Source organism: Diabrotica virgifera, chromosome 9 (genome assembly GCF_917563875.1).
Source record: "Diabrotica virgifera virgifera chromosome 9, PGI_DIABVI_V3a".
NCBI classification, from domain to species: Eukaryota; Metazoa; Arthropoda; class Insecta; order Coleoptera; family Chrysomelidae; genus Diabrotica; species Diabrotica virgifera.
Genome location: NC_065451.1, coordinates 50,964,740 through 50,991,547, shown reverse-complemented (window position 1 = coordinate 50,991,547; position 26,808 = coordinate 50,964,740). Strand labels below are relative to the sequence as shown.

Genomic DNA, 26,808 nt, shown 5'->3' with positions numbered 1-26,808 from the left:
GACGTACTTGAGGAAGTACGTCAAAGTGACGTCACAGTTGCAGTTTTTTTGAAATTCTAAAAATCTGTGCTCTCACTATCAGTCTAGTTAGATCAAATTTTTTGTATTGAGTTGTTTAACTTGTTTGTACTTTATTTAAAATTAAAATTTTTCATTATTATCCACAATGAACACTCAGGATGTGACGTCACTAACTGTCACTTTCAGTTTGCTCAAACCAGTTTGATCAAATTATTTGATGGTGGGACGCGGGCTTGACGTTGCAAACTTTGCTATTTTAAATTTAAATACTTATTTTATTTAACAATAAAACACTGAAAACAGTCACCACAAGTTAGTTTGTACACACCACTCTGTAGTTGCTTTCTCTTTCGACTTTTATTGTTCTTAATATATTTGCTTAAGTTGTTGTTAGTTCTGAAAGCTGGTGTTATTCCTTTCTTTTTTATGTATCTGGCTATTTTTGTTGTTATCTTGCCAGTATATGTGAGAGAGCAGAAGGTACTGGGTTCTTTCTGTGGTGGTGGATACACTAATTTCAGGGCTTTCTTATGGAGTTTTTGGTTTAAAATTTTGTTAACTGTTTGTTCGTTATAGCCGTTGTTTACTGCTATTTGTTTAATGATGTTTAGTTCTATCTCGAAGTTATTTTTTGTCATGGGAATTTCTGTCAGTCTATGTATCATGCTATGGTAGGCTGCTAATTTGTGTTGTGTAGGATGGGATGATGAATTGTGTATAGTTGTGTCAGTATGGGTAGGTTTATGATATACGGAGAACTCATGTTTGTTGTGTAGTCTGGAAATCGTTACATCTAGAAAGTTTATGGAGTTATTCTGTTCTGTTTCTATTGTAAACTCAATATTATTATGAAGTGAATTAATATATGATAGGAATTGGTCAAGTTGTCTGTTAGTTCCTGTAAAGCATACTAGTATATCATCCACGTATCTCCACCAATATAAGAACTGTTTAAATACGGGATGTTTAGAAATTGTTGTTTCAAGTTGGTTCATAAATATATCTGATAGCAATGGGCTTAGAGGATTACCCATAATAAGTCCTGCACTGTTGTTTGTGTATATTTGATTATTGAATTCAAAATAGTCTTGATTTATGCAAATTTCAAGAAGGTGTAAAATTTCAGATGCAATGATCGGATTTGTACTATTATGGTCTAAAAGATTCTTAACTAAAACAAAAGTTTCTGTAGGAGGAACACTAGGAAAAAGATTTTTTACGTCAAATGAAATTAGTCTGGAGTTGTTGGGCAATTGAAAATGTTGTTTATTAACTAGTTCTAGTGTATTTTTTACGGTGAATTTAGGTGAAAATTTAGTGTATTCTGTAATAATATCTGACAGTTTTTTTGAAAGTTTATATGACGGAGCTGTATAAAAAGAAACTACAGGTCTTATTGGGTGGTCTTATTTTATTCTATTTTCTTTAATATTTCATTAATAATTATTTTCTGTATTCGTTTTAACTTGTTTTCCCGTTAAAAACCTGTTTGGCGTCCGTTCTATAGGCAACTCTCTTTTCATCTAATCATTCAGTTACAATACGGAACATGCCTGCCATCTCCTACGTTGCCCTGTCGTTTCAATGACAGTGACAACTCCCATATTTCAGTCACAAGGGTGGTGGTAAATTAATAAAATTATAAAAGCCAATTACAGGCTGATACCAGCATTATTTATCCATCAACATTTATTCTCTTGGGGTGGGTAGTTTGTAACATCATTGTACAAAATTTTCTAAGCCTGTATTAATTTTTTATAATGATTTTTTTATACCTAACCTTCCATGTCGAAAAGGATATGTTTCATATCGTCGTTGAAGAACCAAAACTGCGTAAGTACCAAAAAGATAATTTTTTAGGGGACAGTAAAAACTAATTAAGTAGAAAACACGGCGCGATACAACATAACCGTAACGGGTACTTGTTTAACACTAGAAGCACCCATTTTGACTGCTTTCTATTTTTGACCCTTTGTATTACATATTCATATTTGTTTTAGAAAATTGATAATTTAGGACTTTTCCTAGATCTATTTGAGGATTATAATTCCTCCTTTGCAGGTACTTCGTGTAATTAATTTTTAAGATGTGTTAATTTATACCTAGAAACACCAGGGCGGTCATTTTGACTGCTTTCTATTTTTGACCCTCTGTATTACTTATTCATAGTTATTTTAGAAACTTGATAATTTAGGACTTTGCTACATCTATTTAAGGATTACAATTTCTCTTTTACAGGTAGGTACTTAGTTAATTACTTTTTGAATATGTTGATGTCTACCTTGAAAAAATGCGGTCCTTATTACGGAGGAGAAGTACCAGATCTGAGCGATGATCAACAGATAAATTTGCACTTGCATCGGCAATATTGAACCCATTTACAGAGAATTGTATATTTTGCTATGCCTACACCAGTCTAAAATATATCTATCAATGAACAGCTTTTTTCCACGAAGGCAAGATATGACTTCACCCAGTACATGGTGCATAAATCTGATGTTTGGAATTAAATTCTGGCTTACAGCTAATGTATACTACAAATTTTTATTGAATCGATTTCCTTACCTAGGGAAAGATGAATAACGACCAGACTATCATACTAGGCGAACATGTAGTTAGCCGTCTAATGGGACCATTTATGAATAAAGAAAGAAATGTCACGAGGCATAAAAAGTATTACGAAAGAAGGCTACCAGCAGTGTTGGAACAATAAACCGAACAAAAAAGGATATTCTTGTGTCAATAAAAACGAAAAGATGGAATTGTACAAATCAAAAAAATTTATACACAAAGACTTGAGCTAACCAGGGAAACCAGGTGTACCAGAGAAAAATGATCAAAAATGTCCTAGCGCTGAGTTCTCTATACTCAAATAATATTGAAATAGGCATAGATAAAAAGGAGAAACCTGAAACCATTAGCTACTACAACCACACAAAATGCGGAGCAGACGTTGTAGATCAGATGGCCATACAGTGTTCAACCAAATCAGCTTCAAGAAGATGGCCGTTGCAGGCTCTTTTTAATATCTTAGATATGGTAGGAATAAATTCTTGGATTCTATATAAGGAACTTACTGGCTGCCAAATGTCTAGACAAACTTTCCTACTTGAGTTAGCAGAAGAATTGCGACAAGATCATATGACTAAGGGCAGAACGAAACACCTCAATCAAATACTAAACGTAGACAATGACAAACAGGGGACTGCAACAAAAATAAAACATGTGAAATTTGATATATCCCTAAGTAAAAAATTTGTGTGTTGGTCTTGTACAAGAAAAATTTAAAAAAATTGCCACTGCATAAATTGTGCTTAAATAATTAAATAATTTATTTAAATTAACTAAATATATATTTTATTAGTCGGTATTAATTCAATATAGGGTTTTTTCAAGTAAACAAGGATATGAAAATGACTGACGATAGAAAATTCTAAAACCTGTCATCTTGACCGCTCCGGTGCTTCTAGGTTTGCAAAAATGCTGGTGCTTCTAGTGTTAACAGGAGAACGGAGGTATTTTTAACAGAATGGACATAGGCGGTTTTAAAATATCGTTCCTAGAGGGGGTATCGTTTATCGAAATTAGATATTTTTCAAGCCAAATGACGCAGAAGAGACGTATCTATGCAAACGAATCATAAAGTACATTTGGGGAAAAATGTCACTTAGGCGATTTTGGTTCTTCGACGACGATATTTTACATTCTCTCTATTAATATGCTTTTAGTATATATCAAATTATTTAACTAGTATCAATCATAATTCCATTTAATTTATTCTTGTCATCTGCTACTCTTTCGATTATTTCTTAAAAGAATGGCAGACTTGGAACATTTTGGTTTCCCTACTTCATGATGTTTGATATGTGTTTTATCTTCTAGTTTTTGGAAAGGAATAAAATCTTTCTCCCTTCGTGAGCCTCCAGCATAAAGCCCATCGCCGGCGATGTACCACTACAAGGCTGACAACTACAATCAAGATGCATCTCTACTAGACTGCGCAGCGATTAACATCACCAAGACTGTAGCTGCATTGACCTGAATTGATTGAAGAATTATTTTCGAATGGCATTTCAATTAGCTGGGGTAGTCTATCGCGTTTTTGTTTCAAGATGACTTGGTAATTTATCTACAAACAAACAATGTAACTCTAGGATCACATATATTGCTTGTCTCACACACAATTGAAAGCTGGTTTCAAAACATGGGCTTTATATTCTGTAGTGAAGAGACACGATATTTAATCTTTAGCATACTAATTTTCAATTAAACAGAGTTATCTTGAAACACGCAGAAGAAATAAATTTCTTATGACTTTCTTTTGAACGTAACTTGAAATTGGCGAGCCACATAACCAATCTGCAATGTTCTTGGTAATCCAGAATTAACCTACTTAAATGCTGTCAAATGCCTCTTGGGCGGCTGATACAACTTCTTTACTTAGCCTATTCTATACAGATCATTAAGTTAAGATCATTAAGTGGACGGCGCGGCGGTAGCTCAGCGGCTAGATACTGGCTTCACAAGCGCACGAGTTCAAATCTCGGCACCAACAACATTTTCATTTCTAAAAATGATAAGAGCCGTCTACCGTGGTCTACATTGCCGTTGGGATAATCCTCTCCGAAAATTGTAAAAAATTGGTCGAAAATGTTCTCGGCTAAGATCCATTTTTCGACCGGATTGCTAATTTAAAAAATTCACTGTATCTACAAGACTTGTACAGCAATTAAAAATGAAACTAGATAGATTTATGTCAACAAAACATTGAGGTTACATTTGTGTCGGAAGGTTTTTGGTGGCGCCCTCTAAGCGGCTATATGCAAAACTAAAAAGACAAACCTCATACCGTTGATTGATGAATATAGGAGTTGATTACGCTCATACTATGAACATAAAAAAGTACTTTGAAAACAGTTTCCAACGTGGAGACTAAAGTCTACAATTTCACAGTTGTGGATAATTCCTATTATGTATACTCCGTCTAATATACTTACCGTTGCACGTCATCCGCGTCATAGCCCGCGACGTCACATGATACCAACACAAAATATTTAGTGAGTAGGTGTGTTCTATTTTTGAATCATTTTGCCGAGTACACTAGAATTACAGCCACTAAGCATATTTTATTATATACGCGTAGAAATAATATTTGAAGATTTCTATTAATGTTAACTTAAGGGGATGGTGCGTATTTTCGGCCGCAATATTATTTAAATGGGGATTCATTTTTTTCGAATCCTGAGAAAACTAATAAGTATTTTTGAAAAATTTAAACACAAAATGAAAGATTACGTTCTTACCGAGGGCTGAAAGTCCCTGAAAATTTCTATAATGTTCATTTTAATAAGTTACAGGGGTGAAAAACTAAGAGAAAATGTAGTGTGATTTTTAATTTCAAATATCTTATTCAAAAGAAACTTTTTATATATTCTTAACGGACTTTCGGTCCTCGATAATAATTTTTAATCGTTCACTCTGCGTTTAGATTTTTTAAAAATATTTATTAGTTTTTTCAGGATTCGAAAAAAATGGACACTATGTCCCTGGTGATATTTCCAAATCGAACATTCGCTATTTTTGTCATACAACGCACTGAGGCAAATAGAATATGATGACAAGACAGTGACAGTTTTAAATATTTGACATGGCATCGGGAATATTTTGAGTTGTTGATTAAATAATATTGATAGTGTATTTGATAAATAATTGATTTAAGACGTGAACTTAATAAAAAAATATCTATTGTTTATTATTTATGGAAGATCCAAGCAGAGAATATAATATCAGGATATATTCTTTGATCCAAGTAAACTTACGTACATAGAAATCGGCCCACTTAAAAATTTGGTCATTTTTGATGTCTCATATTTCCTAAACCTGTTGGCCAATTTAAGTGATTTTTTGAACCTGTTATGGCCTGATTCTTTAACAATACCACTGTAATAATATTGTTGGTAAACAGGTAAATTTTCATTGTATACCGGGTGTATAAATCAAACTGTTTTTTTTTTGCTGAAAGTTCGCATCACCCTGTGGAATATTCTAGCATTTATAAAATACTGTAATTAAAACCCAACTACAGCCTGAGGTTTTCTTAACATTTTGTTTTTGATTCATTCGTTTATGTTGGATAATAAAAAAGTTAGGTACTTTAACAACTAGACATGTTCTTCATCAATACACCGTGTTTTTAAATAAGTGCGACAAACTTTAAGGGGTAATTCTGCATGAAAAAATAATGACAGTTGGCTTTATAAACGTATGTTCGCAAATTTTTCGTTTCCGAGATAGGGGGTGTTGAAATTTTCTTACAAACTGGCGATTCATTTATTGCTTTAAAACCAGTTGAGGTATGCAAATGAAAGGGCCTAGCCGGGTAAGATGGTGAAAAGTGCCCCCAACTCAATTTAAATTCCATATAGGTCACTTTTTAGCACATATAGAGGAACTCACTTTCTGAAATGTTTAGCCCCCTAGGTGGTTACGTGACTCTCCTAGAGCCTAATTAGGCTTTTTATGTTTTTATTTTTTATCTCAGCCGCGTCAAGAGCTAGCCAAAAACTTTATTTAAAAAAGTTATAAGTTTCAAAAAGATCTATATGAAAAATTTTTTTAAATTTTTTGGCGGGAAATTCGAATTTTTAGAACAATTTTAAACTTTTAAATAACTCTGAAAAAAAAACTAAGACACTCGTTTTTACGAAAATCAATTATAATGTGTATTTTTGCACAATCTTTCACCCTGAATTTTTTCAGATTTTTAAAATTGATGAAACGTACCTTTAAAAATAAAAAACCGCATTTTTTCGGTTTTTTTTTCGTTTTTTGATACAATTTTATACATATTTTTCAAAAAAAGTAACACCGTCACTAGAATAGGTAAAAAAATAAAAAATAATTGGGGTTTGCTTAATAAAATTTTTTTGTAACGCCATCCATTTTCAAGATACAGGGCGTTGAAGAAAACAAAATTTTACACATTTTTTACGATTTTGCCGAAACTACTGGCAACATTGCAATAAAATTTGGCAGGTTTTAAGAGGTAGTTATTGTGCATTTTTTGACATACAATTAAGGATTTGATAGATTTAAGATCTTTTTGAAACTTACAACTTAAGGATTTGATAGATTTAAGATCTTTTTGAAACTTACAACTTTTTTAAATAAAGTTTTTGGCTAGCTCTTGACGAGGCTGAGATAAAAAATAAAAACATAAAAAGCCCAATTAGGCTCTAGGGGGATCACGTGACCACCTAGGGTGCTAAAAATTTCAGAAAGTGAGTTCCTCTATATGTGCTAAAAAGTGACCTATATGGAATTTAAATCGAGTTGGGGGCACTTTTCACCATCTTACCCGGCTAGGCCCTTTGGTAGGTTTTAAGAGACAGTAATTGCGGATTTTTTGACACAAAATTAAGAATTTTATATTCACCACTAGCGTGCATACGGGTAATATGATCGGTCATATTACAAGTATGCGCGCTAATGGTGAATATTAAATTCTTAATTTTATGTCAAAAAATGTGCAATAACTACGTCTTAAAACTCACCAAATTTCATTGGCATATCTCAACCGGTTTTAAAGCAATAAAATAAATCATCATTTTGTAAGAATAAATTCAACATCCCGTATCTCAGAATCGAAACATTTGCGGACATACGTTTATAAAGCCAACTGTCATTATTTTTTCATGCAGAATTACCCCTTAAAGTTTGTCGCACTTATTTAAAAACACGGTGTATTGATGAAGAACATGTCTAGTTGTTAAAGTACCTAACTTTTTTTATTATCCAACATAAACGAATGAATCCAAAAACAAAATGTTAAGAAAACCTCAGGCTGTAGTTGGGTTTTAATTACAGTATTTTATAAATACTAGAATATTCCACAGGGTGATGCGAACTTTCAGCAAAAAAAAAACAGTTTGATTTATACACCCGGTATACAATGAAAATTTAACTGTTTAGCAACAATATTATTACATTGGTATTGATAAAGAATCAGGCTATAACATGTTCAAAAATCACTTAAATCAGCCAACAGGTTTAGGAAATATGAGACATCAAAAATAACCAAATTTTTAAATGGGCCGATTTCTATACACGTAAGTTTATTTTGTTGTTAAAGATGTTCAAAATTGTAAGCGTTCCATAGTAACAATATATTATTAAAAAATGACTTTCAACACTTTTCCTCTTTTCTCGATTGAGTATTAGTTTTTGTTGTACATACAAATTATTACAATCACTGAATACATAGTTAGTGAAAAAGTTATCACATTTATTAACTGAATTAATAATTTGCAATTATACAAATAACAGTTATCCAAGAACATTCAAAAGCCATCTCTTTAAAGTTAACGATGACATTGTCAAGTAAAATGACATTCTAGTACTGTTTACATATCCATACCAGTGTTAATTTTACTACACGTAATTTGCCGTGTAAAGACAGAAAAAGTAGGGATAGCCGTAAAATATTTGCGAATTATGTACCGATGGCCTTAAAGAAATACACAATAATATGTATCATTTAATTTGTATAAATGGATTATAAAGCATTTCTATGAAGCACATTTTGTTCAGAACACACTGTAACTGTAATCGAACGAAGGTGATATTTTGGCATAAATTGGTAACATTTATTTGACAGTTGCGATATTAACACTTCAGATTTGTTTTTATTCTTTATATAAGTATTTGTTTTAATATATTTATTGTTTTTATTATTTACTTTAACGTAAGATTATAACTTAATTCTTGTTTTCGATTTCTAATGTTTTTATTTATTTACATTGAATATTAATTTGTTTTGTTGTATAATCCACATCGCAATAAGTATGTGATCTATTTGATTTAAAATGGATTCAGGATTTTTTTATACTTTGGCAACTATGTCAACTTAGATCTCTGACGTAGATAATGACGTGCAACGGTAAGTATATTAGACGGACTGTATAGCTATTATATTAATTACAAAAATACTTACTATGATTAAATACACCAGCATGACCAAGTAACTGGTTAATTAATCTTGGGTGCTTTTCCAGTTTCAGCGTATGCTTTCCATCATTAGAGAGTAATGTACAGACATTAATGGCAAAATCTTGTTCGTTGGGCAAGGGAGAAATGAGGGACAAAGACAGGCGGTCGTAGTCAGATTGTTTGTACAGATTAGTTGACAAGTGGTTGTGTTCTCGATTGGCATCTGAAAAACAATGATTTAGTATATAAACATTAATTAATGCAATTAAATATTGTTTAAAAATATCGAATGTACAACTGCGGTCCCTGAATAGTTTACAACTTCATTTTTACATTGTAATACTGTAAAATTGCAGTGTCGTAGGATTTGCTAAATGTCAAAGTGCTGGTCAAAAATTTCGCGAGTATTGAAAAATAAAATAAAAATCTATTAACGCGTCCAAAATGCATATATGTATTTGAATGACACGCCAAAAACAAGAGCAATTGCCAAACTTGAAGACGATTGGTCACTAAGGCAAGTTGCTGCAGATTTGAATGTGAGCCATATGTGCATACGGAAAATCAAACAAAGTTGGGATCACTTTCACTCTATAGCATGGTCGGGTGTTTTAATAGTGCAGAAGATCTCCACAGAGCAACAAGATGAGATGTTAGTAGATTATCTGAAAGAAGCTCATTTTGCCACAGCTCGAAAAGCAATTTATAAATTGTGAGGCTGCAAGGGAACCTTTTTTGACTGAGGATCACAAGAGAAGACCAGTTGCATTTTGTAATGATCATAAATCGAGAAGACAACACTTTTGGTCTAACGTTGCAATTTCCGATGAAAGAGTGTTCCAATTATATAGCAATGGTCAAATAAGACAGAGTTTACAGGCCGAGAAATTAAAGGTTTGATGAACAGTATATTTATCGTTTAAGAAACGGTTGAGTATTGTCGGTCAATGTATGGGGATGGATAAGTGCTAAAGGCCTAGACGTTTGCTCTTATTTAGAAGAAAAATTAACAGAAATATATTCTTGAGAACATAATGGCTCGTATGAATAAAAATGAGAATGTCGTTTATACTCCAAATGTTGAGAGTATAAGTAGATACTCGGATTGAGTAGGTACTCTTATGTACAGTTTCTTGTGAGTATATACTCATTTTTGATATGAATAAAAATATCTTTATGCTCTTTAGGGTGAGAATCTACTCAATAACATAAATTAAATAGAGTATCTACTCTTATGTACTGTGAGTAGAAACTTATCACATCAAAATATTTTTATTCATATGAAATATATTATAAACTCTATATTATGCTCATACTCATGAGAATATACTCTTTTATACTCCGTTTTTAGTTTTTATTCATACCACAAAATGTTGCTATCAGTAATCCAACAATTCCCAATAACGACTTCATCTTCCACCATGTTAATTGCCCGGTGCATACGAGTAGAATTGTTCGAGAATGATTGGAAGAAATTCATGTTTATGTTCTTCCGTGGCATTCCCGGGATCCAGACCTCAACTCCATCCAAAATGTGTAGGAAGAGTTAACAAAGAAATTAAATGAAAGAAACCTTAGGCCACGGAATAGATTATGGGAAGCAATTGAGCAGGCATGGGAGAAGTTTGTCGAATATAACATAAGGAGATTGGTGTTAGGTATGAACAGAAGATTGCAAAGTTGTATTGACGATAATGGAGCTTCCACCAAATAATACTGTGTTACTATTTAATTTCCAAGTTGTTATATTTTGTAAAATAGATTTACGTATTTTATTTTGATCTTTTAATTTTAATCAATCTATTTTGGGTCCGCCACTGGTAATTATTAACGCCATCTTGATGTAAAATGTGCGTTTAACCCGGGAGCAGTCGCGCTCACTTCTGTTACGTAAGCAGTCGCGCGATTAGATTAAATCTAACAATACGAATTTAAAACAAATTTCTATTTTATCAAATTTTTATTTACTTGTTATGTTAAACATATCAATTTCTAACAATTTAAAAGCTAAGTGGTCCTGTCAAAAGCCATAAATTCCACAAAAAAAAATTAAACAATTAGAAAAAAAAATTTTAGAAAATGCCTACGCATTACTACAACTTTTCATGAGGCACTTACAAGTTGAAAGTTATGTTGCAAAATCAAGTTATCACGGAAAAAGATAAACTGTTAGATTTTCTCTAACGGCGCGACTGCTCCCGGGTTAAACGAGGTAAAAATTCCAAAAATCTCTATAAACTAGGTTATCTCCTGATGCGATTTCTAGTGCAGATTCCGCAACATTCGTATCATTTTGTAGATGTATCTTTATATTGATATGTTTTTAATTATTTTTTTTTTTGTGGTTTCCTATCCGATATTGCTTCCGTTTTGGAAAGTTTCTGTTCAATTAAGAACTCCAGTCACCATTCCTCGATTACTAAAAGGCCAGAAGATTAATTTTATGTCTTTTTCAGCATCAAGATAAAAAGGAGTGAAAATATTTAGGGGATGGGTACGAACTTTCGGCTTCAATACTATTTAAATGGGATTCATTTTTTTCGAACCCTGAGAAATCTAATAAGTATTTTAAAAAAATTTAAACTCATAATGAAAGATTACGTTATTACCGAGGGTCTAAAGTCCCTGAAAACTTCTATTAGTGGAGTCACTGAAGGTTTTCACCTCCGATTTCGTTGAACTTTAATCGATTTTCATGGAAATTGGTGAGTAGTTAGAAGATACTTCAAGGAACAAAGGTGACATGATGCCAACTTGCGCTTTTACCCTGGGGGTGGATGCCACCCCTTCTCGGGGTGAAATTTTTTTAATAAAAAAAATACCAGAAGTCGGTAGAGGGGTAACTTCTAAGCAAAATTTGTTATATAAAGTTATTAACATAAATCAATACTTTTTGAGTTATTAAATATCAAAAATTTTATTTTTTCTACGATGCATTTTATAGAATATACTCGTTAAGTACTTGTCAAAGTACTGCGGAGTACCTATCAAATGAGCTCCAGTAGAAGTTAATAGCATTAAAATTAAACAAGTTATGATAAAAATAAGAGAACCCTTTCGATTTTTTTAGGAAAAAGTGAAAAATAAAACATACGCCATTTCTACAAAAATTAAAATTTGCAGTAATCCTCACAAGAATTTCTTTAAGTTAATATAGTTAATGATTTCAACAATTTTCACCGGTTTAGAATGCATATTTTTGAAAAAGACATACAATTTAAAAAAATTAGAATTTTTAAAATTATCCTACTTTTCATTTTCTTTTGATCATAACTCCAAAAATACTCAATATACGTAAAAAATGATATATTACTAAATTAATGTTTTTTATATTCCAAATACTATACCCATCTTACTATTTCCGTAGAGTAAAAACGCTGGACGGAAGGGCCGCCCGAGAACTTTATCGTGCCGATCTATTATCGTTATGGTACTAGATATTGGCATTCTATAAAAATAACAAAGTTACTCGTTATTTTGATATTTTAGAAACACCTACTGTACTTAAAAGTATTTTATGGTTCTACGCATCATTAATTCCTGCATTTGAGAAAATGTTCGATGCCATATTTCGGGGACACACTATAGATGTGTAGATTATTGCATAAATCAATAGAATATTATAGTCATACTTTCATTTCAAATTAGTTCATTTTTCTGAGAAATTAATAGTTTACAATATTTGCATTTCATTCTATTTCGATTACGCCAGTCAATGCGCGAGATTGAGAACAAGATATTATCTCCAAATTCTATCCTACTGCATGGATTTTAATGAAATTTTGGGAGTAGCCCAATCTCCTAATTCAAAGTCTATCCTATATACTATGGCGCTTTTATCATGGGGGAAGTTCCCACCACTTCTCAGGGGTGAAATATTTTTATTTTCGAATTACATGGAGAAAAAGGAAGATTTTTAAGAAAATTTAAAAATTCATTCTATAATTTGATCACATTTTTAAAAAAAAACCATTCATTTTAAACCCGTTTAACTTTTTGAAAGTAGAAATAACACTATATTAAAAGGTATTGAGAAGAAAAACAATGCATTTAAATTATGGTGGATGGGGAGTTAAATGTATATACTTTTCATTTTTCCTTAAAGTACATTAGTCATTATACTTTTTGCACCATATCTCGCTTAGTTTGTAAGTAACCGACATTTAACGGTGCTCGTTTTAAAGGCCTTTTCAAACACGACAAAAGGTGATGGTAGCATTATACACCTAAAACCTACCGTTCCTCTGTTATTTCAAGTTGAATACACCAATTTGAGCATGCACCAAAAAACAAACTATTTTCACCTACCATATCTCTTTTTGTATTATAAATAGAACATTTACGAAGGAACGAATCTCTTTATTATTTATAATCTAAAAAATGTTTTATATAGAGTTTTTAGTTCGATGCATAGTTTTTAAGGTATTCACAAAAAATCCGTCCGAAAAGGTGTCATTTTTCAATGAAAATGGCCAATTTTCAACTACGCATAACTCAAAAAGTATTGAGTTCTCAAAAAAAAGTATAGACCAGTTTTTGCTTAGAAATAGGTTCTTCAGCCACTTCCGTGCTTATTTTGACCAACAAATTTTCCACCCCCTTGAAGAAGTGGGAACCGCCCCAAGATAAAAGCGCCATAGTATATAGGGTAGATTTTGTTTCTTGAGCTATTCCCTACTTACTGTGAAAATATCAAGTACATCAATGTAGTAGGATGGAATTCGGAGCCAAATACCCTCATTGACTGCTCTACAATAATGCTCTGCTATGAACGCGTGAGAGAGGACACACATAAGATTATAGCAAAATTTCTATTTACCGTAACTTTTCGAGTTTTTGAGCTACAGCAATAAATTTTATGTCATTGGAAAGGTAATTTTGCATTCTTTCAAAATGTGTTAAAATATACAGGGCGTATCAAAAAAATTAAGATTTTTTATTCATTTCCGGTTCAACCGGAAGCCATGTTTTTGGTAAAATTTATTGTGATAATAGATAATAAAATACCATATATGTCTGCAAAATTTCAAATTTTAGTTTCTATTAAGAAGGAAGTTACGGGCACTCGAATATTTTTTTATAAAAAATTCATAACTCCCCTCCTATGGGGAATTAAGATATATGACTAATGTCATTCAATTTACTGATAGGATATCAAAAATATATCAAAAAATAAAAAAATTCCTTGGAGCCATTTTTGAGAAAATCTAGTTCAAATTTATGTCAAAATTTGACCCCTTAAATATAGGCAACCCGTAACTTTTTCTGAAAAACGATAACATCTTTCTTATAGCCCCATCTTTAGGCTATATAACGACTTTCTCAAATTAAACTTATCTTCAAAAACTTTTTAGATAGATAGGGAAATGTGTCGGGGGGGCGGTCGGCCATGTTGGCCGCCATTTTGAATTTGGAAATGTCAAATTCCGTACTTTTATTTACCTATCGATGAGCTTACTTTGAGTTGAATTTCATTTATTTCTGTCAAAATTTGCAAAAATGGACCCTAAATAACCCCCCTATTTCGGCCCCCCTTTGAGAGATTTTTTTTAAAAGCTTAGTTTCTCGACAAAATTCTCTTAAACTTACTCATACCGAATTTCATCAAAATCGGTCCAGTAGTTTTTGCTGGGCGGTGGCGACATACGTACGTACATACGTACGTACGTACGTACGTACATACTTCCGACATGTTTTTTTTATTTGCTTTTTAGACTCAGGGGAACTCAAAACGTCGAAAAAAAGTGAAATCTGAAAAAATTTTTTTTGCACGATCCTATAACTTTATCTATTATACTATACTACGTATATAGTACGATAAAGTAAAAATAACCGAGATAGAAACGTTTAAATTTCAAGTTTTCTGCGAGAACCATGTAACCGGGGCCATTTAACCTTTTATTGTTAAAAAAGTGAGAGGTTTAAAAGACTAATATCGACATTTTTTAATAGCTTTTGGAATCAACTTCTATCTAGTTTTTAGGTGAACCTGATATCTTAAAAATTAACGGAGTTATTTACAAAAAAACAATTAACATTTTTTGGAAAAATTTTTAAAAGATACATTTAGAAACATTTTTACTGCATAAATTTTAATGCTATCAATTTGGGCACTTTGGGAATGCTATCTATTTGGGAATACTTAGATTTGGGCACTCGACGAAAGAAATATACATTCAATTACCTATAACTTACTTTTAGTTAACATAGAAAGGTTTTTTTAGTAAGGAGTTTATTTGATTTTTATTAGCCTCAATTTTGATAATAACTTTTTTGTAAAAACTTATAGTTTTTGAGTTATTTATGAAAAATCGGTTAAAAACATGCCTTTGTCTCACGAAAAATTAAAATCTTTGATCTTTAATAACTCAAAAAGTTTTGATTTATTTTAATAACTTTATATAACAAATTTTGCTTATAATTTGTCCTGCTCTATCACATAGTTTGGCACGTACCAAGGGGCATTCAGCATTGTTCTAAGGACTTTGTTCTGGAATCTCTGCAATATTTCTAGGTTAGTTTGACTGGCTGTCCCCCAAAGTTGGATACCATAGGTCCACACTGGTTTTAATATAGTTTTATATATCAGCAGTTTGTTTTCAAGTGATAGTTGAGATTTACGACCGATGATCCAGTACATTTCTCGAAATTTTATTCCTAGTTGTTTTCTTTTTGTAAAAAATGTGCCATCCATAAAAACAGTAATAACGGAATATTACAAAAAATATTCCAAGAGACTAGAATCTCATCCAAATGAGTTAGCCAGCAACCATACTGATGACCACAATGATGTACGACGCCTGAAGAGATTCAAAGTAGTGGATCTAGCAAGAAGATTCGAATAATCTGTGATAACTAAATTTATTTTAATTTGTTTTAATTTAATTTATGTAAAGAGGGTGATCACTGGATCTCCCTCTACAGGTCAAAATTTTCAATTTTTGTCAAATAATTTACATAATTTGTCCCTCTGTCGAATTGTGGGATTATTTTGAATAAAATAATTTTCACCTTCGAGGAGGGGTGGCATCCAGCACAGGGTAAAAGCGCAAGTTGGCACCATGTCACCTTTGTTCCTTGAGATATCCTCTAACCACTCACCAATTTTCATGCAAATCGATGGAGGTTCAACGAAATCGGAGGTAATAGCTCATATCCACCTTCAGTGACTGCACTATATAATGTTTATTTTAATAAGTTACAGGGGTGAAACACTAAGAGAAAATTTAGTGTGATTTTTAATTTCAAATATCTCATTCAAAAGAAACTTTTTATTCATTCTAAGGGACTTTCGGCCCTCGGTAATAAAGTATTCTTTCACTCTGCGTTTTAATTTTTCAAAAATACTTATGATTCAATAAAAATGTGTTTTGACTAGGAAAGTTTTGGGTTAGTTCTGATTTCTTTCATTATATATGGATTTTGGGCTGCTGAATCCGAATATGAGGTTTGCGGACAAAATTTCTTGCCGGAACATTGAAAAAATCGCGAAAAAAGCGAAAAATTTCAGCTTTTTCCGCTTTTTTGCTCAAATCTCGAAAACTATTAACTTTTAGTAAATGGTCTGTTAACAGAAATTAAAGTACTTAAAATTATCTACAAATATCACTATTTACTTTTTTTTTTCAGACGAACCGTCAGATGAACCCTTCGGTCTAAAGTACAAGTTGAAAATTGCCAATTTTTAACGGTCTCGGCAAAACTCACTTTTTACATTCCAAAATTTTATTTTTTATTAGAATGCTGTCATTTGATAAATTTCTCCTAGTTTTCTGTACAAATAATAAATGTTAGTTCATAAGGTATGGTATGTCTCTTATGACAGCTTCCATAAGTCCATTCCGTCCTAAGAGGCCGGAAATGTCTCCGCTTTTCCCTTAGAGCCACAGAAGATCAGGCACATATGGAGTCACGGTTTCAGTTGGTGTGAACATTTCCTTCGGATCTGTTATCTTGATTTCTGATAAACCTTGAGGTAGGTTTTGTCCTTTTAAAATGAATTAGTTGAACAGCTCCCTGACTTCCATAAACCTCACATGCGGGTTTCTTTTTTATCCGAGGAATGGATTGCTTAGGAGCTACTGCATGTTTTGGTGCAATACAAGAAATGCCACATATGACGTGAAAAGTGTGGGATTCGTCGATTGTATGTACGTTAAAATCAGTGTTATCGTGCACCTGCTGTGTAAAGCACGGCAGGTCAATTTTCTGCGGATCGCCTGCGAATGCTGACACTTCCAGGCGAACAGCTTCTGTATGGGATGAACAAAACCACAAAGAGGAAACTACATCAACCTATTTTCTTTAGCCGTACTTTTTGTAGAGAAAACGGCCAACTCTGCAAGGAATGGTGAGACCAACTATCTGGGCCTTATTGCCGCTACAAGACTTTGAGCAAGTGCGTTGGTTATCTGGAAGTGTCAGCAATCGCAGGTGATCCGCAGAAAATTGACCAGCCTGCTTTACACAACAGGTGTACGAAAACGCTGATTTTAACCCTTTCTATGCCAGGCCTTAATTTGCATGTTGGACCCTCAATCCCAAAGATTTTTTCATGCTTAGAGTCCCATTGCCTTATATATACGTCGCATATAAATAAACAAATAAATGACCAAAACATGTTTTTTAATGAGTTTTTTTGAACCAACTTACACGTTTTCTTTTCAAAAGTACTCATCAGAGAGCCAAACCAACTTGAAAAAATGTAACTAACTTGATAACTATAAAAAATAATGTAATGTAAATTAGCATTAAAAGTTTTCTTTTGTGTGGTACTCCTCAAAACATGACACTACAGGCCGACTCCGCATCTTGCACACATGTATCTCGATTCGCTTCTTTTCTTTATTGGTTTTTTCTGTGGATACAAACGCCTTGCCTTCTAGCAGCTACCTATAAGCGTTGCCACCGGCGCTACAATATAGCATATATCTAAAGAATGTGAACAAATATATACGGCAATGGGTCCGCATGACCTGTCTTAGGTGCCAACATTTTGAGGCTTTGGGAACAATAATCTAACATTTTCAGACATATTTCTACGGCATTGAAACATCAATGAGTCTAAAATTTTAGCAACGCATATTTTCGGCTTTGGTAAATTGAGACCATAAAGCCTTGAACGTATATATACGGCGGCTGGGAATACAGACCCACTGTTTCAAAAACATATATATATATATATATATATATATATATATATATATATATATATATATATATATATATATATATATATATATATATATATATATATATATGCAGCGTTGGGACAGAAAGGGTTAACGTACATACAATCGACGGATACCACACTTTTTACGTCATGGGTGCCATTTCTTGTACTGCACCAAAACATGCAATAGCTCCTAACCAATCCATTCGACTAAAAACTAAACCCGCACCTGACGTTTATGGAAGTGAGAGAGCTGTTCAACTAATACATTTTAAAAGGATAAAACCTCAAGGTTTATCAGAAATCAAGATCCGAAGGGAATGTTCACACCAACTGAAACTGTGAGTCCATCTGTGCCTGATCTTCTGTGGCTCTAAGGGAAAAGCAGAGACATTCTCGATATTTTAGGATGGAATGGATTCATGGAAGCTGTGAGAAGAGACATACCATGTTCATATTATGAACTAACACAGGGCTTCCCAAACTTATTCTTACTGTGACGCCCTTGGGACTTTGCTATTTTTTTGCGACGCCCCTCAATCCAACCTCCCATAATACTTACAAATTTTAGTACTAGCATAGTAACAGGTTATAGTTATAACAAAAACACTATTTGAACATTTATAAATTTTATTAGAAATTAAGAAATTTTTATAAGAAATTAAGAATTAGAAATTTATTATATTATAGACACAAAAATAAAAAGGGATATTTATTCTTGGTAAAGGTAAAGGTAATAAATATTTACGTAACTGGCTGGTTAATGTGACGAATGTGCTTGCTTTTTTGAGCACAGCTTATGAAACCGGGGCTTCAGTTTGGAAATTACCACTCTCATTTCTTTTTCTACGTTTATGTTTGACCTGTACTTGTTTTTAATTACTACTGCAACCACAGAAAAGCCCGTTTCGCACAGGTACGAAGTCGCAAATGGTAATAAAACCTTTAATGCAGAAGCACTGATGGCATGATCTTCATAAGAAACAGCTCCAAAAGCTTAAGGCTAAAATCACAGGACAATTCTGTTAGTTGCTCTTCTTTCTCTATTAAAAGTGTCGATTGTATGGATGACTGGAAAGGGTTTCTGACCCAGTCATATTGCTCCAGATCTTGGGGAAAATATTTCTCAAAGTGTTCGCTCAATGATGACATATGTTGCGTAAATATATTTTTTAAAGAGGAATCGAGGATTTCTGTCGATTTTTCTTGTAGAATAACTTTAACTGTAAAGCCGGGAAACAGTCAATTTCTTGATATTCTAATTTTCTTTTCCATAAGAGCACCTTCTTCTGAAACCCAGTAATTTTATTTGCCAATTGCAGGATATGAGTATTGTTTTCCTGGAAAGACTTATTAAGATCATTTAATGTCTTAAATATGTCCAGAGGTATGCTAATTTTATTATAAACTCTGAATTAATAAAGCTTTGCGCAATATTATACGATTCTGTATGTAGATACGTGTAAAATTCATTTCTTAATTCGTGTACATGTGCGAGTGCGTTGCCTTTGGACAGCCAACGAGAGTTGTATTAATAAATTAAAGGCATTTCTTCACAAAGTTCTTGAAAAGACTTGATTTCACGGGTCGTGTGTAGTTCACCACTTTAATAATGCTATCCATCACAACACTTAATTCAGGTGTAGTCCTCCATACTGTCCAGGCATCGCTCGGGCCAGTGGCGGATCCAGGGGGGGGGGGGGGGGGCGATGGGGGCGATCGGCCCACCCTCTCAACCTAAGTGATTTATTTTTTTAAATTATAATATAAAGATTACAAGAATCATTTATTTTTTCAAATGGATTATACAGTTTTAAAATTACAATATTATATGAATTATGAATTATATATAAATATATTTTATTAGTATGGGCACAGTATGTATGGGCTTGGGTAAAACGGGCCAGGGACGCCAGTGTTTTTGGAAATGAGTAATTTATAATCCTTATATATTAAGAATTAAAAATGATCACAATAAGCATATTTAAAAAATATGTAATCCTGTATACTGTGAACGCATACTTAAGCATCTCCACGTATAATTATAAAATCGTTTGCAGATAACAGAATCGCCGAAAATCTCTCGAAAATTGCGCGCCTAGCAAAAACTATATTAATTCGCCGAAAATATAAATATGTTCAGACGCCGCGCCGCGCCGATTTAGCTGACCACGAAAAAAGAACACCCTTATTAATTATTAGTAATTAGTCAATTAGTGTATTTTTGGTATTGATGCAAGTAACATCTCTACTGATTCGTACAGATCTTAGTTTGTAAAATGTTAGCGTGATTAATAGTATTTTCAGTTTATTCTTCTTTTTTTATATTAATATAGTTTGTGATTTACGAAGAGTTAAGATGTCAAATAAACGAAAGGAATCAGAAGCTTCTACCGAGAACTTAAAAAGTAAAAAATTCAAATTTCGCAATATAACTGAATATTTTTTTAAAAATCAACGTAATTTGGGTAAGTAATAATATTAATAGTAATTATGATAATAAATATGTACAAGGTTCAAGGTACATCTTATCAGATAGATCATACTATGTCACCTACTGATCTTGGATCAAATTTTTAAGTTCTGAGAGCATTCAAAACAAGTCATGCGATTTTTCAGTGTGTCCGATAAAAATCAACGATGATGCAGTAAATACCAATTCTACTTTCGAGAGTTTTACGAAAAAAGGTATGTCTTATATGCATAAAATGTATGTCTTATATATTATATAAGTTTATTTTATATCACGTTTGACAAAAGTGAGTATTTCTACACGAGTACGATAGATAGTCATTTATGTCGCGGGATGCAATCATCCATATTATATAAAATTATGGTAATAAATTAAATTTTAAACTTCGTATGGGAAAGTACATCATGTGACACCTCATTTAAAAGCTTTTGAGATACTGATTACAAAAATGTATAGGCAATACTTGTGCAAAATGTCTGTCCAATGCTTTTTAAATGCATTCATTTTTTTATAATCCTGAGAAAACTAATAAGTATTTTTGAAAAATTTAAACGCAAAATGCAAGATTACATTATTACCGAGGGTCGAAAGTCCCTGAAAACTTCTATAATGTTTATTTTAATAAGTTACAGGGGTGAAAAAAAGAGAAAATTGAGTATGATTTTTAACACGTTGACGGACAGTGCGTCAAATGTATAAGCAAGTGTTGTGACACTATATGTATTTTGCAAAGTAGAATAGGGGAAAATGCAACGTCTATAGACGTTGTGTCACATTACATCAATGGAAATTAGACGTCTATAGACGATCTGTCCGTCAGCGTGTTAATTTAAAATATATCATTCAAAAGAAACTTTTTGTTTATTTTAATGGACTTTTGGCCCTCGGTAATGATGTAATATTTTATTCTGCGTTTAAATTTTTCAAAGGTTCTCGTATTAGTTTTCTCAGGATTCGAAAAAAAAAGTGCGTTTAAAAAGCATTTGACCAAAATTTTGCGCATGTACGTATTATACGTTTTTGTAATCAGTATTTAAAACGATTTTAAATGAGGTGTCACATGACGTACTTTCCCATTACGAAATAAAATTAAAACTATTATTTCGACATGAATTTTTTTGCCTTGAAAAAAGTAAAGTATTTTGATTTTTTGAAAATTACATTCGGTTAATTCATTATTACATTTCCGAAACACTGTAAGTTGTTAAATTATAAAAGTCTCATTTTGTAGGTTTTTTTAAATTTCAATGATAATTCACTACATATATTTATTTTTATTTCATCAAATTTATATATAGGGTGTCCCAACCCAAAAGTAGCGAAACCGTTGAATATTTCGCGAAATGAACATCGGATCGAAAAAATGAAAAATATATGTGTTCAATAATATTTAAAAATCTATCAAATGGTACCAAACACGACCCCCTACTCAATCCCTTGGAAGTGGGATGGGGGTAACTTTAAAATATTTAATGGAGACCCCCCAGTTTTAATTGCAGATTTGTATTTATAAGTAAGCAACTTTTATTCGCGACATTTTTTCGAATTCTGGATAGATAGCGCTATAATCTGAAAAACGATTTATCGTGATACCATAGGTAATTTATAGAAATTGTTTAATATCTATAGAAACACACTCTCAAATGAAAAATCAAAAAACACAAGTTGAATATTTTTCAAAATCCTATCGAATAATCGAATGCCACCAAACACGATACAGTGTCATTCGATAGGTTTTTGAAAAATATTAAACACGTGCTTTTTAGTTTTTCATTTGGAAGTGTGTTTCTCGAGACAGACTATTTCTATATTATTCTATTTCTATGGAATAGAAAAAATGTCTCGAATAAAAGTTACTTACTTTTACGTAAGGAATCCAATTCTGCAATAAAAACTGTGGGTTTCCAATTCGATTTTAAAATTGAGCCCCACCCCACCTCCAGGGGTTGGAGTGGGGGGTCGTATTTGGTGTCATTCGATAGATTTTTAAAAATTAATGAACAGGTATTTTTCAGTTCTTCGATCCGATTTTCATTTTAGCCAATCGGCCCCCCCTCTTAACGATGCTGGATCCGCCGCTGGCTCGGGCACCATCCGTACGCACGCCTACACAGTTATCCCAGTTAATATTACTTTCAGTCATAATATATCAGTTTAAAATATCGAATAAAAGTCCGCGCTGACACGCGACGCCCCTGGAACAAAGCCGCGACGCCCCAGGCCGTCGCGACGCACAGTTTGGGAAGCCCTGAACTAACATTTATTATTTGTACAGAAAACTAGGAGAAATTTATCAAATGACAGCATTCTAATAAAAACTAAAGTTTTGGAATGTAAAAAGTGGGTTTTGCCGAGACCGTTAAAAATTGGCAATTTTCAACTTGCACTTTAGACCGAACGGTTCATCTGAAAAAAAAAGTAAATACATAGTGATAATGGTAGATAATTTTAAGTACTTTAATTTCTGTTAACAGACAATTTACTAAAAGTCAATAGTTTTCGAGATTTGAGCAAAAAAGCGGAAAAAAGCTGAAATTTTTCGATTTTCTCGCGATTTTTTCAAGAAATTTTGTCCGCAAACCTCATATTCGGATTCAGCAGCCCAAAATCCATATATAATGAAAGAAATTATAACTACCCCAAAACTTTCCCACAAGGGAGCTCGTAGAGTACAAATTGACTGAATCATTATTAGTTTTCTCAGGATTCGAAAAAAATGATTACATTTAAAATACATTGAAAATTTTGACAGGCTTCAAAATTTTGCATTTTATTGCTTTCCCCTTAATATCAGCAACAGAAAACAAACAAAAGAAGTGAATGATAAGTTTTATATTTTCTGTACTACCTATACAGGTCGACAGAAATATCTAAAACCGTCAAGGTAAGACCGATCGAAAACTTGGTTACGCGACGTTGTCAGATCAATTATTTTCAAAGGTTTTCGATTTTTTATTTGTTACCTGCTCCATAGTAAAATTTCCTTCTGCTTCATCCTGCGTAAATTTTATAGCATTGTGTGTAATTCCACGGGATTGTACATTTAGTGTCCTTTTTTCACGGTACTTGTAATATTTAAGTTTATTAAAAATACATCTATTAAATGTCCACAAGGAAAATGTTTTCCTGTAGTTGGCTGTATACCATATAATACAAAAAACGACTAAAATCCTTTATAAAAGGTATCTATATATTTAAAAATCCTTAAAAAGGGCTACATCACAGAACTAGTTTTCGATTGGATGACCAAGCATCATCAGTGCTTACGTGATCTAACATGCTAACCACCTAAATACAATATTATAAAAATATATGGGTAAAAAACCTTTAAAAGTGATCCGTCAAGGAAACATAGATGAAATATGTGAACTTAAACATGGATGCTCAAAATATTCCATGTAATATGCTCTAGTTACCATCTGAGCTCTAAATCGACTTGTTCACATGTTCACATGTATGTCATAAATTTTGAGATTTTATAAATGTTCATAACTTCTGTAAAAATTAAGTTAGAACCTTCTTATTACACGGAATGCTGAGACTTCTTGTGCTTAAATTATATTTTAAATTTCAAAACAATTGGTCAAATAGTTTAAAAGTTATTTAATTTGTTTATTTCAAATTCATTTTTTGCAACACTATAAGTCAGAAAATTATGAGCTTACAGTAATACTTCGGACAGTTTATGAAAGAGGAACATTTATGCTATTAACTTAATTAAATGTGTGTGTTTATGTTTTATTGGCACTGGTTTAAGCAACCAACTGGCCAGTCAATGTGTTTTGAATTCTCTCTTTTACAAAATATATGCTTAGTATCTAAATTTAAAACTATTAGTACTACTGTTTTTTTTTACTCTGTTTTTTTTATTATTTTTTTTATTATATTTTTTAACATTTTTTTTATTACATTTTTTTTTTTTTTTTTTTTTTTTTTTTTGTATATTTTTTTATCGCGCTAAGACCTAAACCCGATTCAACCTCGCGGAGGTTTAGATCTTAGTAACTTTTTATTTTATTTAATTATTTTTTTTTTTTTTTTATTTTTTTTTCTTTTTTTCTCAGAGCTTTAATTTTAAACAATTAACATGGTTGTACAAAATTTTATAAACATCTAGATTGTTTGATTGTAAAAGGTATATAAGATTAAAAGGAAATTGTACATTAATTTGAACTAGATTGGCAAAAAAGTTTGATATTTCAATAAAATGTAAAGGACATTCTAATAGCATATGTTGTAGATCAGCTAGCTCTCCACATAAACATTCATCATTATCTACAAGTCCTATTTCTCTTTTGTAGACTGGAGTCAGACAGTGATTACTTCTTATTCGACAAATAGTTTTGATAAAGCCTTTGTTGGAAACTTGATTAAACCATGTCTTGATGGGAAGTGTAGGCTGGATTTTTTTGTAATAATTTCCTTTGTCTGAATTATTGTATTGTTCCTGCCATTTCGTCCGTTTGATAGATCTCATAATAGAAATTATGTCTCCCATAGGAAGTTGATAAGTATGCAGAGTGGATTCCTTCGTTGTTGCTTTTTTAGCCAGATCATCTACTATTTCGTTGTTTTTTATACCAATGTGTGCTTTTATCCAACACAATATTATATTTTTGCCCGATTTCAAAGCTTCACTGTTCATTGCTATGATGTCACTGATGATATAATTTTCTGCAAAATTATGTACATTGTATTTCAATGTCTTTACAATGCTTTGGCAGTCTGTAAATATAACATAATTGAGTTCTTTTTGATTAATACATATTTTGTATGCTTCTTTGATTGCAATGAGTTCAGCTGTGAAAATTGTCATTTTATCAGGTAATCTGTTGTTTATTTTTATACTTTTTTGTGGGTAATATATAGCATATCCAACTTTTCCTTCCATTTTTGAACCATCCGTATATAATTTCTGATAACTCCCCCAGTTTTTTTGTACACACTGAAGGTGGTCTATTTTAGTAAGGAAGTCTGTCGCACGAATATTACTTAAATGACAGTTAACTGGAGATAAATAATCTTCATAATTTAGCTTTCGAGACGAGCTTTGTTCAATTTGGTGTATGTCGCCAATGGAATTAGAAACGTTGAGGAAGCTTTCCACAACTAAAAGCAGTTTCTTTTTTTCCCAGTAATAATGAGTTAGGTATGAGGTGGTTAAATGAACAATTTTATTTAATAGCAGTTTATCGTTAACCGCTGTTTTAACTATAAATTTCTCACTTAGGTATTCCCTGCGTAATGAAAGTGGAGGTTCATTAAGCTCACATTCCATGACCAATATAGGTGTGCTACGAAGATAACCAGTGCATAACCTAAGTGCCTTATTTTTGATCCTCTCGATTTTTTGGAGTACAGAGTTTGATGCTGAGCCATAAAAAATAGATCCATAGTCTAAGATTGATCTTATCAAATTTCTGTATAGTAATATTGATATGTTTGGATCAGCTCCCCAGTTACTGACACTTACAGTCTTCATGATATTCATTGCATTTTCCATTCTTCGTAATATGTAATTTGTGTGTTCTTTCCAATTTAATTTGGAGTCTAAAAATACGCCAAGAAATTTTATTGAAGTTTTATAAGGAATACTAGTATTATCAAATTGTAGATGGCTTTGAGGAACATATCGTTTTTTAGTGAAGGTAACAATGGTTGATTTACTCTCTGATATTGTTAAGTTATTATCGGTAGCCCATTTTTTTATAATATTCAATGTCGATTTAAGGTAGTTATTACATCTATCTATTGACTTATTTTCTGCATATATCGCAACATCATCAGCGTACTGTAGGATTTTTATGTGTTGAGGAAGTTTAGTTTCTAAGTCAGCAGTATACAGTATATATAATATAGGACTTAGGATGCTACCCTGAGGTAGTCCCAAAGATGTGTATCGGGAGTTAGATTGATCTCCATTTAATCTAACGTGAACTGCTCGATTAATGTATAAGTTAATGATGTTCCATGTTACTATCTCGGGTATTCCTATTTCCAACATTTTCGCGTATAGTATATGAAGATTAACGTTGTCGTAAGCCCCTTTTATATCTAAGAACAAAGCACTAACTGCTTTCTTATAAGTAAAGGAACTATAAATGTCTATTAAAAAGTGGCAGAGGCTATCTTGTGTGGATTTACCTTTTCTAAA

The 26,808-nt window shown here is 32.3% G+C and overlaps 1 protein-coding gene across 7 annotated transcripts in view; it reads right to left on the bottom strand.

Annotated features, from left to right (window-relative positions):
* The window catches only part of LOC114332463 (AT-rich interactive domain-containing protein 2), a 330,994-nt gene that overhangs the window by 132,326 nt on the left and 171,860 nt on the right, over window positions 1–26,808 (bottom strand). For all 7 annotated transcript variants that reach the window (XM_050662174.1, XM_050662175.1, XM_050662177.1 and 4 more), the window contains exon 5: window positions 9,014–9,232. In XM_050662174.1, the coding sequence (XP_050518131.1) occupies window positions 9,014–9,232 (219 nt within the window). The remainder of the gene's footprint in view (window positions 1–9,013; window positions 9,233–26,808) is intronic.